At 39.8% G+C, this 12,500-nt stretch overlaps 1 protein-coding gene and 1 long non-coding RNA gene across 2 annotated transcripts in view; one reads left to right on the forward strand and one right to left on the reverse strand.

Annotated features, from left to right (window-relative positions):
• Window positions 1–68: 68 nt before the first annotated feature.
• Window positions 69–12,500, forward strand: part of camsap3 (calmodulin regulated spectrin-associated protein family, member 3) — a 38,110-nt gene continuing 25,678 nt past the window's right edge. The window contains exon 1 of the mRNA XM_082148952.1: window positions 69–1,380. Coding sequence (XP_082005078.1) covers window positions 1,248–1,380 — 133 coding nt within the window. The 5' untranslated portion in view covers window positions 69–1,247. The remainder of the gene's footprint in view (window positions 1,381–12,500) is intronic.
• On the reverse strand, window positions 6,358–10,266 carry LOC309483311. The gene is made up of 2 exons (XR_014200539.1): window positions 6,716–10,266; window positions 6,358–6,681 (listed from the first exon to the last, which is right to left on the reverse strand). It is a non-coding gene; the product is annotated as an uncharacterized lncRNA (long non-coding RNA).

Raw genomic sequence — 12,500 nt, forward strand, 5'->3', positions numbered from 1 at the left:
GACACATGGGTGGAGCTGTTAAATCTGAATGCTGTGGTTTCACTAATATGTAAATTTGGCACATCTGGTTATTGATCACTCTGTCTCTAAACTTTCTTTTTGTTCAAGTTTCTTATTCTGTTTGTAATAGGATGTATATTTATTATTTTAAAGATGTTCGAGGCTGTTTATATCAATAAGCATAATTGTATTTGTTAATGAGCAGTACATTAAGTGCTGGTTCAACTACAAAGAAAAATGGGAAACCAAAGAATGAGAAAAAAACAAATTCACTGTTCCTCCATAATTAGATTAAAATAGTTCTGTGAGTTAATCTTCTTACAAAGTTCCAGCAGTGGTCTCTCTAACATCATGTGACCTGGACCTTCAGTGAATTCTGTCCTGTGTTAGTGTTGTTCACAGCTGTACTTCTGAACGACTCTCTGTGAAAGTCCATTTAAGTGCTTACATTGTTTTGGTGATTTAAGAGGGTTTGATAAAGTCTGCACTAGTTTATGACATGCTGTGGCCTAAATACAGGTTTATCGAAGTATGCTATTTTATTAAATATCGTGCTCGCTGGTGTGAAGCAAAATTATAGGCCATAAGTTAACTTTGCAACAAAATAGGTCTTGAAATAGAAAATCCTCCCAAGAAACAATGAAACTCTTGCTGTTAACACTGCGCTCAGTTTAGCATTGTAATGCCGTGCCAAGTATATCAACAACGCTGTTCATAATGACTAATATTTCCTCTTCGCACTCTTCTGGGCAAGTTCTACCTGTCCTGCACCTGTTTCCATGAGTTAAAGCGCCTTCCGACCTGCTGCTTGAGTTCACAAGCTTAGTCCCGCCCCCTCAGCGCTGTCTCGAGCACTCTTGACACCTGATTGGACGCCCGGCAGGATGATTGACAGGAGTATGGAGTACCTGGAAATCAGTCCGGAGCGTATCAGCTAGAGCGATGTGGACTCTGAAGCGGGGTCGAAAATAGTGAAACATCCCCTGGAATATCGCTGATTTTTTTGCTCCGATAGACTAAAACAGCCATATACACCCGCCAGCTACACTGGATGTATTAAAAGAAGATCTAAAGAGGAATAAATTGTGAATTACTTTATTATTATTTTTCGCCGGAACGCTAAGTTACCAGAATCATCGGCCGTGCTGTGGTCGCGTGAAAGAAAAGGATGAGCGTTTGATTTTTGTTTCATTCCTCACCGCATCGCCTTCCTCTGTTTTTCCCGGCCCGTCTGTTTTGGACCTGCTATGGTGGACTCGAATGCAATGAGGAAGACTTTTGTGGTCCCGGACATAAAGCCGTTGGATCAGTATGACTCGAGCAGAGCCAGAATCTGCGCCAGTGTCGGGTGGCTGCTGGCGAAATCCTACGGCAATGCAGGTATGAAGTGGCCGTGTGTCAAACCCTAGTGTGCTACCTTTCTAGAGTGCAATTTCTTCGTCCGAGTCAGCTGAACATGTGTAGGCAGCACGAGAGCCCCAAAACTGCGCAAAAACGCCGAAAGCGAGTCTAGCTAGGCTGCTGCTTTTTTTTTGAGACGCAGCCCATTGAGTCTGACACATTTTTGTTTCCTTCTCAAATCTTCTGTTCCCTCTCACCTGTCTGTTTTGAGAGCAGCGTTTGCTCATTGTTCAGTGACTGCGGAGGAAAGCATGTGTGAAGGTGAACAGTGTGTAAACTCAGCGTTTTTCACAACACAAAGACCATATGAGAGGTGGAAAGCTGTTGGTTGTGGCCCAGCAATGTCTTACTATACGATATGCGTTCAGTCTGGCTCTCTTAATTAATTTAACAGAATAATAGTCTGTTAAAATGTCTAAAAGTGTGCTTTCTTTCACCCATTGGGCACCGAGAGCATGAATAATCTGATGGGATGTTTATAATACTAACAGTAACTACAATACATAATTGTATCAAATAAAGGAGTGAATTCAGGTTGATTGGGTCCCTTTTTGGCATTGAGATGACTAGGAAAAAGTGTCCCAATCAACCTGAATTCACCCCTAAGTAAAATACATCTATAAAAACTAACTATGCCTTAATATGAGACAGGATAAAATTTGCCCGTGATCGCTTTCCATGAGGACTTTAATCGCACGTGCTTAATCCTTTCAGCAGACATGGTGTTGTCTGGGAATTATGATGTTATGATGTGAAGAAATGTAGTTTTTGACCTGAATATGAATATGTATCATGTGAGCGCGTGCTCTGAACGCACCTATGTGTCATTCGCCCACTATCACGAACCCCTTTGTTAATACACCCACAAAGATGATGGAGGTCTTGAGCAGACGGCTGATAATTACACTAAAGTGCTCAGTATGTTTACATTTTTATTTTAACTTAATAAATAATAAAAAGGAAACTGTATAAACTGATCCATGCTTGATGACGTCAATCAGTGACAGCAGTGTCCTGCAGTGACATCATTTACTCCATCTAAAACGTCTCTCTCTCTCTCTCTCTCTCTCTCTCTCAAAAAGGCAGGGTTAGGTGATTTGTTCCCGAATTTTTAGTTTTTTTTGTTATGCTGGTTGAAAATATCTTCCCATCCTGATAGCAATCACTAAGTTAAATGGTCTAAATGTATTTGTATATAATCTGTAGAAGGCGTAGGACCATAAAATGTTCGTCCTGTGAGTGTATGTATTTCCACACCTGCTCGCACAGACATCACTTTTCATCGGCACGTTTCATGCTATGAGTTGGACAGACGTCAGTCAAGAGCACCATGACTGAAACAGCAGCCGCCTTTTAAAGTTCCTCCTGAACCAAAACAACCAGCTTATGCTGCGTTCACGCCATAACTACTGTAATTTGGAAGAGATGGCAACCCGTGACGTTAAACTCAGTATCAGATAATGTCAACTCTATCAAGGCGAAATGAATCTGCAGCAGTCAGGTGGTACAGGTCAGAGCTCTTTTTGTTGTTTATGTTCATTATTATTGTAATGTTATGTGCTTTGAGGTAGTTTAACTCAAACTTTCGTCTTGTGACGCTTTGCAGACTTTGCTGTGTGTGTTCATGTGTTTTGAAGAAGACGTGGCTTTAGAGACGCTCTGAAGGGAGGGTGGGATCTTATGCTTTCAAAGCTAGCTCGCTATTGCTAGCCACTCCGAAAATTGCCTACCCTACCTTTAAGGCAAGACCACCATACTTCCCTAGTTGGCCAATCACAGTACATTAAGACATACTGTGGATTACAGGTTTTCTGAGATGTTATGTTTAAAATGCAGTTAAATATGCAACTCATTTGTATGAATTCTTTGTACAGAAGTCTGAACATTAGATATATAGCCAGGTTCAAATTTCTTGTTTCATTTTGATGGCATGTTAGAAAGGATTTTACTGAAGGGGATTTTGGATATCCCTTTATATCACTCCATAAATCAGGGACAAACTCCTCTTTAAAAACCTTCAGAATAACTGTAAAGTCTAGTGTGTAAGTGTAACCGAAGTGGAGATTTCTGGTTCATTTATAGAGAAATAACTCAGTTTGAGACAGTTTGAAGTGTAGGCTAATAATCAAATAAAACTTAAATGTGTATTTTGGATGTTTTCTTTCTACTCGTCTGAATGAAGATGTGGAAGTAAAATAGCACAAAATCTTAAAATTGACCAGTGCATGAATAACAACAACAATCGTTTTACCTGTAGCTTCTTGCCTTAAAAGAAATGGTGACCTGTCCCAGTGTCTAAAATATGCAGTTTCACTTTATATATTCATATAAAGAAAGATTCGTCCATGTAATTTGTCAACTTAATTTATTTCACACTGTAACCATGCACCAATGCAGCCTTACATAATCTGTTACTGTTTTCCCCTGTTGCACTTGTACAGTGACATCAATATTGGTTATCGAGTTTAAAAAAATGCCTAGATGATGCATCACTCTTTTTGTTTCTAGGCCTTTTTTCAGTGTGTAACCTCTGTGTTTCTCATAGTCAGAAGAGGATGGTCTCTCTGGCAGATCCTGGATTTGAAACACAAGATTTGTTTTTCTTTTTGGGTGCTGCAGACGGGCTAGTGTGTGTTTGTGGATTGTTTTTAAAAGCCTTATTGTGTCAACCTAATGAACCACCGTTAATTCAGATTGTAAGTCTGCATTCCTGTACTTGCTTTAGTCCTTGTTTTGAGCCCGTTTTGTCTCGTTTTTAGAAAAACATAGATTTAACGGTTCACATTACTCATAACATTTAACTCTGAAACGGGTGGATAATTAGAAGATAATTAAAGATGTTTTGTGTTGGCATGAGTAATGTAATATGCAATCTGCAGTCAGGAGTGCACTGGTTTCGATGGAGTTTCATTTGTGTGACCTCTGTATTATTTAGGTTCTTCTAGAGCATTACATTTATGGCATCAGGGAAGTAAAAAATAACATAAAATATCATAAATAACCTTACATAAGCTATAGTTTTGTTTCTGATAAGATATTTCTGCCCAAGATTTCGTTGCTTAGTTAAAGCTGCAGTCTGTAGTTTTTCCTCTTTGTCGCCATCTCTGTTCAAAATCTGCAATTGCAGTTATTTACGGAATTATCAACTTTATGTGGATTGTGCCTCGGCACGGCACTGCGTGGATGAATCCATTGTTTTGAGGTGTTTGTGCCGGTGTGGATACTGTCATTCGGTATCAAAGATTCTACTTTTTGGAAGTATGACCAACATAATAATTTTCACCGGAAAATGTCATCTGAACAAGTAACATGCACTTTTGTTCTGACCAACTAAGGGAAAAAAGCTTTACTGTAAATCGCGCTGATTAAATCTAACGATCGCTTATCATATCACGTCAAACCTTGCAAATTATACTTTGTTCTCTCGAATTGTTAATGTTAACAACATCAGCATTGCGTGACTACATTTAATGTGTATTAGGGCTACCTGTAGTTCAGTTTCCATTTCTCTGCAGTCTAATTTCTAATTGTCATACCAACAAATTAATGTTCCTTAGAACTGGTTCTCTTTGAAATACAAACACAAGTGCTGTGAGAAAATGCTATAAATCTCCACCTCCAACATCCTCACACACAATATAGCCTACTAGCCGAGACACCTTCTTTATGTGTACAGATGTGACGTAATGATGCAAAGAAATGCTAAAATTTCCCGCGGAAATCCACCAGTACCACTGGAATAAAAAACATTATTACAAGCTTACCGTTTTGAATCGAGCTAAGGCAAGCAGATAGTTTTGAACACTGGCTGGTAATGTACTTGAAAGTTACGGACTGCAGCTTTAAAGGAAATAAAACCAGGGGGGTTTCTATCAGCCGGAAACTGAAGCTTCCCTGGGGGCCGCCATTGATTAGCAGACCATCACCTGCTGTTAGCATTCCATTGTCTCCCATTCATTTTGGCGTCACTTTGACAGCGAATAACTTTACATCTGAGGCGTTTAAAGACTCCATTTGTCCATTATTTATTTCTAAAGAAACACGAAAATCTATGAAAGGCTCCATTACCTTGTATCTTACGTTATGGCCCCTAACGGCAAGAAGCAGTTTTTGTAAAAATAGGCTAACGATTGCGTCATAACCACGCGACACTCTGTCGCACAGTAGAGAGATTACCGTATGGACAGGACGAGAAGCTCGCAGGCAATCGGGGGAACGTGGAGGCAAAATGACAAAATAATTCATCAGAATACTTAGCAAAAGTTTCTCCTGCTCCTAGCTCATGGACACCTCCTACTCACACTCTCCATCTCTGCAAGTTTCGGAAGGGAATTATTCAGATTTCCCTTGGCACAGCTACTAGAAGACAGACAGGTTGCTCACGTCACATCTACGTCGTCAGGTCAGTTTGAGTCTGCGTAGTACACTCAGCCATCAGGAAGTGAGTGCTTCTAATTGACTTCACTTTTCTCCGTTGAATCCAATCGCTGTGTCCATTTCTTTTACTGTCTATGAGTAAAACAGAAAAACTCTAGAGATTAGAAAGATTAGAATGAAGAAACAAAATCAGTGGTTGTAACGAAGGTATGTTGTTGTGGGGAGGCGGGAACCGGCGAACATTTAACAACTTTAATAATCATAAAATAAATAAACACAAAACGAAAGTAAAGGCATCAGCCCCTCACAGCCAACTGCCGCACACGCATAAACTAAACACATAAAATAACATAAATAGTCCAGGCCTGGTCCTCTCTCGTCACTTCTCCTTTAATGGTTCCACTCCTCCATGAGATTTATACGAGACCGGTGCAGGAACACTTATGTCCACAGGTGGCGCTCATCAGTAATCACGCCACCGGCCTCACGCCGTTTTCTCACGGCCCTTGACCGCGATGGTGGTGCTTTTTTATTAAATGAAGTTTTGATAAGCTTGGTAGAAAAGGCAAAGCCCAATCCTTGTTTTATTTCATTGGAGTCTGTAATTATTTGTCAGAGTTTTGTCGTCAAAGTGCATCATTTGGGTGTTCACAAAGTCTTTCCACCATCAAACGTCGCTGTTGTTCATCTTGTATCATTAATAAATGAGACGCCATTCTTAGACAGGGCTATTGTTATGAGATTTTTATAGTTGGCTTTCACATACTTTTGAAGTTAGGACACCATTGGGGTTGTCCTAAAGTTAAGACCGTTTTTAGGATTTTTTATGGAGTTAGGATGCTTCTGTAATACCCGTTTCCTATCCGTAGTTAAGATAAGATTATGCACTTAAGAAATGTCATTCTGTAATAGCTTTTGTCCTAAATGAGGTCCTAACTGAAATTTCCATGGTTACCAAACAGATAAGATAGGATTCTAAAGTTTGGATCTTTCTGTAATGCGCCTTCAAAAAACTACTGGTGAAAAACTACATTACCAACGATTCTGCAAACAAATCCCCAAATCGTCTAAAAGATTTCTTTAGAGCCCACCCTCTGCACATGACGTGATAGTCAGTCTCTTCTGCGCTCTCAGACTGTATAAATATTTGTTTGCAAATTTTGCAATAAATGTAAAATATATCGTTTCTATATATTAAATATTCATCTTTAAATCAATAGTATTGTATTTCTCCATTGATTTTGGTTTCATTGTCATTCGCAGTGCTTAATGGGATTGTAGTTCTTTGCCTCATTAAAGCTGTTAAAGGGATAGTTCAATGAACTAGATCCAAAAATGAAAATTCTGTCATTAATGACTCACCCTCAAGTTGTTCCAAACCCGTAAGACCTTCAGAACACAGAGAAAGATCTTTTTGATGAAATCTGAGAGCTTTCTGTCCCTCCATTGACCGTCTACACAACTACCACTTTCAAGCCCCAGAAAGGTAGTAAAGACGTCATAAAAGTGACTCCAGTGGTTTAACCTCAATTTAACCTCACTATACTTATAACGTATAGTGCTTTGTTTACAAAAATTTACCACTGTATTTTCAAAATATTAATCTCCAAACTCAGTCGTGTTCGTTTGTCTTTTTGTACAATTTTCAAATACTTTTTTGCTTCAAATCAAAGTTTGTATTGTTGTGATTCACCTCATAGCTGGTTCGTTCGGCTGATGGCTTATAACGCTTTAGCAAAGACTTTTTTCAAATCCTTATGGGAAACACGAATGGGAAAAATACTTCCGGAAACAAAGTTGTGGCAATGTTGTTTTCTTGGAATCAATTGTAAGTCATGGCTCCTGTGCCGAGGGCTATTTGAATGGTGCGTGGAGTTGCAGCCTATGTAGAGCGTTTCAGGTCTGTCGCTCATGAGACTCCATGATGGTCAGGATACTGTCTTACTGATTGTTTAGGAAAGAAGTAGCAGTGAGGCAGCTTTCTAGTTTTTGAGCATGGCTAATGTTTCAGTCACAATATGATCACAATTATTTAAATGCAATATAGAAATGCCTTAAACTCTGCATACATTAAAGGGGACCTATTATGCCCCTTTTTACAAGTCTCTGGTGTCCCCAGAATGTGTCTGAAGTTTCAGATCAAAATGCCCCACAGATAATTTTATTATAGTTATTATTTATTATGTTATTGTCAAGTTTGCCCCTATTTGGGTGTGAGCAAAAACATGCCATTTTTGTGTGTGCCCCTTTAAATGCAAATGAGCTGCTGCTCTCTGCCCCCTTTCCAGAAGAGGGCAGAGCCTTTACAGCTCATGCTTTGGATACTATGGCGGCAACAAAACTGGAGAATGTCACGCAGCCAAAATGTCTGAAATTGTCAGTAGCGGGGTTCAGCCTTACGTGTTCGGACACTGATTGAGAGACTCAGGAAGAAGTTACAACTTTTAGAATGCAACTGGATGTTTCTGATTGGTTAGTTGATACATTTAAGTTGATTCAACTCATTGACTAGCATGTACCGTCTTGTTAATAAAAAGGCTTTCAGAAATAACGTTTGTGCAAATCCAGCATTGAACTGACCCTTGTTTGTGAAGCAGTCTGGCATAATGATTTGCGCAGATAAATAACTCTTCAGCGACTTTCTTCGGCTCATTTCCATCATAAATTAAAGATGCCGGGAATCTGTGGAGACTCTCATGTTTGTTGGTACATCCAGTAACAGAACATTTGTAATGTTTTTTGGCGTAGACATTGTATATCTCCAGCCACTACAGCGAGGAAACAGAAATGGCGGACTACAGCTGCTCACTCAGGGCGGGATCTATGCTGCTAATAGGGCAAATCGTAACCGCTCGTTTGGAGAGACTGTTTATGATTTATAGAGATTATAAGAAAAGGAGTGGCTGTATCTTTTACCAGTATAGGCTGGTTGTTTACATACACTGTGGACACACATCTGTGTTCAAACACAGATGAATTTTGCATAATAGGTCCTCTTTAAAACCTCCAGGTTTTCTCACAAAATGTTCCAAAATGATTAACCGCCACACATAGTTAGGATCTTCCCTGAGTGTGAGAAACTGAAATCTCCCTAATTCACCTGGTTGATGTATAATTACTAGGTTGTGAGCTCTAGTGTGTGGCTCCAGTGTTTGTCTTCACTCCCTGCATCAATAGCAGACCTGTACGACCACACCCGCTGGTCAAAGTCACACACAGCCGAGCCAGAGAGAAATCAGACCTGATTAAAGAGGCTTGGCTGCAGCAGAGCAGCGATGGCTGGATTTCAGCGTTGAGACTGTGTGTGTGTGTGTGTGTGTGTGTGTGTGTGCGACCTCAGACCTCTGATCCAGCGCTGCACTCGTTTTCCTGCTTGAACCCGATGACATCATCACTCTCACTGCGAGTCTGTGATGTAGCCCTCGTATTCATATCAGAGCCCTGGTCCCGCGCTGAGCTGTATCTCTGCAGTGAACCCACGCTTTTAAGGCACACTGTGCTGCTAATTGCTACCTGTGTTATCAGCAAGTTTTTTTTTTTTGGTTTAATGTGTTTTTTGGCCAAAGCTTCACTCTGGATGAACTCGGCTCAATAAAGATCTATCCTTGGAGTGCTGTCCTAGATGCAAGAGCTTTGAGTTCAAGTACAGCCTGAATGCAGATGATTGAGCCAAGGCAAGCATGACTGCTATTGTTTTGTTGCATGTGTTTGTGCTGAGGACGTAAATGATCCCTCAAATCACGCAGCTTGTTAAAGGGAGAGTGCGTTGCTTTTCTAAAGGCTGGAATCACTACACAACTTTTCAAATCTGAACAGATTTTAAGGTGGCTTTCACATCGGCTTGTTTGCTGCGATCTCCCCACAGCGCTGGTCTCGTTTCACACTGGTGCATCATAAACATGCACGGCGCATGATAGAAAACAGAACGCAGGTGAATATACTGTGTTTTTAAAATTAATTTGGTGTTATAATGTGCAGCAAAGTGAACGACACTTGCATTTACTGTAAGTCACAGGGCTTGCAAATGGACTCTTTTGAGGTGAATGGCTCGCAATCAGCTTTGATTTGCCAATCTGATTGCACTCACTCTGCACAATGACTATAATAATAAATCATTATCAAACTTTCATCCCCTGCATGTTTTATTTAACTAATGACATCGTCATCTGCTCAAATGCATGCACAGGTTACTTTACCTGAACAAATGCGCACCCGAGTTGCTTTCACATTGATATGAATCGATAAATGTGCACGCAGTTAATTACATTATTACCACGTCACAGGCTTTAACTGTGATATTTCACAATATACCGTATTTAGACTTTTACTGTGAAAATAATGCAGGCGCGGGACTATTACAAGAAACTACTGTGAATTCTGTCTCATGTAAACAATTCAGAACACTTTAGCAACCTTTTATCAGTGCCCAATGCCCATATCAACCATCCTAGCATACTGGTAGTCAGTTTTACATGGCTACTCATATTGTCTACATTCTGTGAGCCTGGATGAATTTGGTGGCAGTCCTTGGAGCTCTGTCCTAGTTGTAAGAGATTTCAGTTCAAGTACAGCTTGAACACAAATGATAAAATAATCTGATACTGGTTTCCTGTTAGTAGGGTAAGTGAAGCGTACATTGATACTGGTACATCTAGCCTCTTAAAAAGGTTTTACGCACATCTGCAAGGAAGAATGATACAGTTTCACTGATAAGGTGTTCTTCATCCACGAATGTTTAAGGATGGCCAGTGTTGTTATGACCCGGTAGGCTCGTTCCTCTCTAATGGTCTTGTGAGCGTTTTGCCTGTATTAGTCATGTTGGAATCATCAGTGTGTCACTGCGGTGACTCAACAGGTGATGTGGCTCAGAACGGCCGTGGCCTTTTTATCATGTTGTTTAGGTAATCACTCGATGAACACGCCCTTACAATCTGAAGACATGAAAGCTAAGATTATAATGAGACTCCAGTGTCGTCGTCTTGTCGTTTTCCCAGTGAAGGTTGGACACAAAGTGGCCACTTGCATTTTCTTTTTGGTTTGCTGACTCAGCTTGCTGTGTTGGTGTTTGTTAGAGATATGAAGAATGCTTTGTTTGTGGGCTGGTCAAACACTACCACAGCCTTCAAAGTAAGAAGTTAATTAGGGAAGATTTGGAAAAGAAAGCCTTTTGTTCAGAAACATTAACTTAAAAGAGAGCTTGTCTGGTAAAAGATTATCCACAGAAAAATGCACCCTTTAACATCATTGACTACGTTTACATGCAGCCAATATCCGGGTTATGGTCGGGTTAGGGTCACCATTTGGGTTTCTGAAACATTCGGAATAACGCGTTTACATGCGTGAGCAGAGAGAGTTACTCCTGTATACATGGAATTTACAATATCCCGATGTAAACAGCGACGCACGGTTAGCGTCTGGACGTACGGACTTCCTTAAGACGCAATATGCGTCATTTCCGATTCTTTTTCCTGTATCCAAAGACAACAACAACAGCAGCAGCATGCGGATAATAAATAGTTCGGGGCAGATAGCGATCGCCTTTGTTTACGCTTTCCTCCTCGCTCCAAAAGTGTGGTGCTGTGCTGCGTCTCGCCATGTTTACCTCTACTTCTTGTTTACTTCCGGTATACTGCACCCGGGTTTCTGTATGCGCCGTCCCTACTCAAAAGACCAAGATTCCTTGCGAATAGAACATGCGCAGAACACAAATCAATGTCCCTTTTGATGGGGATATGCCGATACGCGTTTACATTACCAAATATTCGGGTTAGAAAGGGGGTACCCCAGGTATAATATCCGGGTTTTTAAAAACCGGGATATGAGCATATCCGGGTTTTTGCCGGTGTTTACATGGCCGTGCGCGACCGGGTTATTGCTAATATCCCGGTTTTGAACGGGTTATTGGCTGCATGTAAACGTAGTCATTCATGTTTGTGAGACCAAAGGCATTTCTAAATGTTTATAAGAAACATTTTTTATTTTTTACATTACTAAAAATAAATGCATTTATTTGATGATGAATACAGTAAAAACAGTCAAATTGTGTAACATTTTTACAATTTAAAATAGCTGTTTTCTATTTGAATATATTTTTAAATTTAGTCCTGTGATCAAAGCTGTATTTTATTTTCAGCATCATTGCTCCAGTCTTCAGTGTCACATGATCCTTCAGAAATCAGTCTAATATGATGATTTTAGTGGAAACTGCTAAAAAATGTTTTTAGGATTCTTCGATGAATAAAAAAAAAAGAAGCTTTTATTTGAAATAGAAATATTTTGCATCATTATACAGCAAATGTGTTCTTGCTGAGAAGTATTAATATTCTTTTCTTTAAAAAAACCTTTCTAACTCCAGAATTGTTAACAGTAATGTAGTGCACAAATACATATAAGTACACATTTCAGTCCAGCTTATCCTGTTGCGAAATGTAAAGAATGTAGATTCCACAGTAATATGTTAATCTAAAAAGACTTCTGTGAATTTTAGGGTAAGTATTGTTTGTGTGTGTGTGTGTGTGTGTACAGGTTTGGCTGTTGAGGGCCAAATGTCCTCACTTAAATAGTGAAATATTATGACAACCGACTAGGTTATTGGTTAATTTCAGTGTATCTGAATTGTTTTTATCAAGCACATACTAACATTTTGTTGATGATGCGGTCTCGTCATATTTAATGGATTATTCCTAACCCGAGAGGCCAGTAGACCAGAGCATGATGGTCAT

The sequence above is a fragment of the Leuciscus leuciscus genome (assembly GCF_965113295.1).
Source record: "Leuciscus leuciscus genome assembly, chromosome: 1".
Taxonomy (NCBI): Eukaryota; Metazoa; Chordata; class Actinopteri; order Cypriniformes; family Leuciscidae; genus Leuciscus; species Leuciscus leuciscus.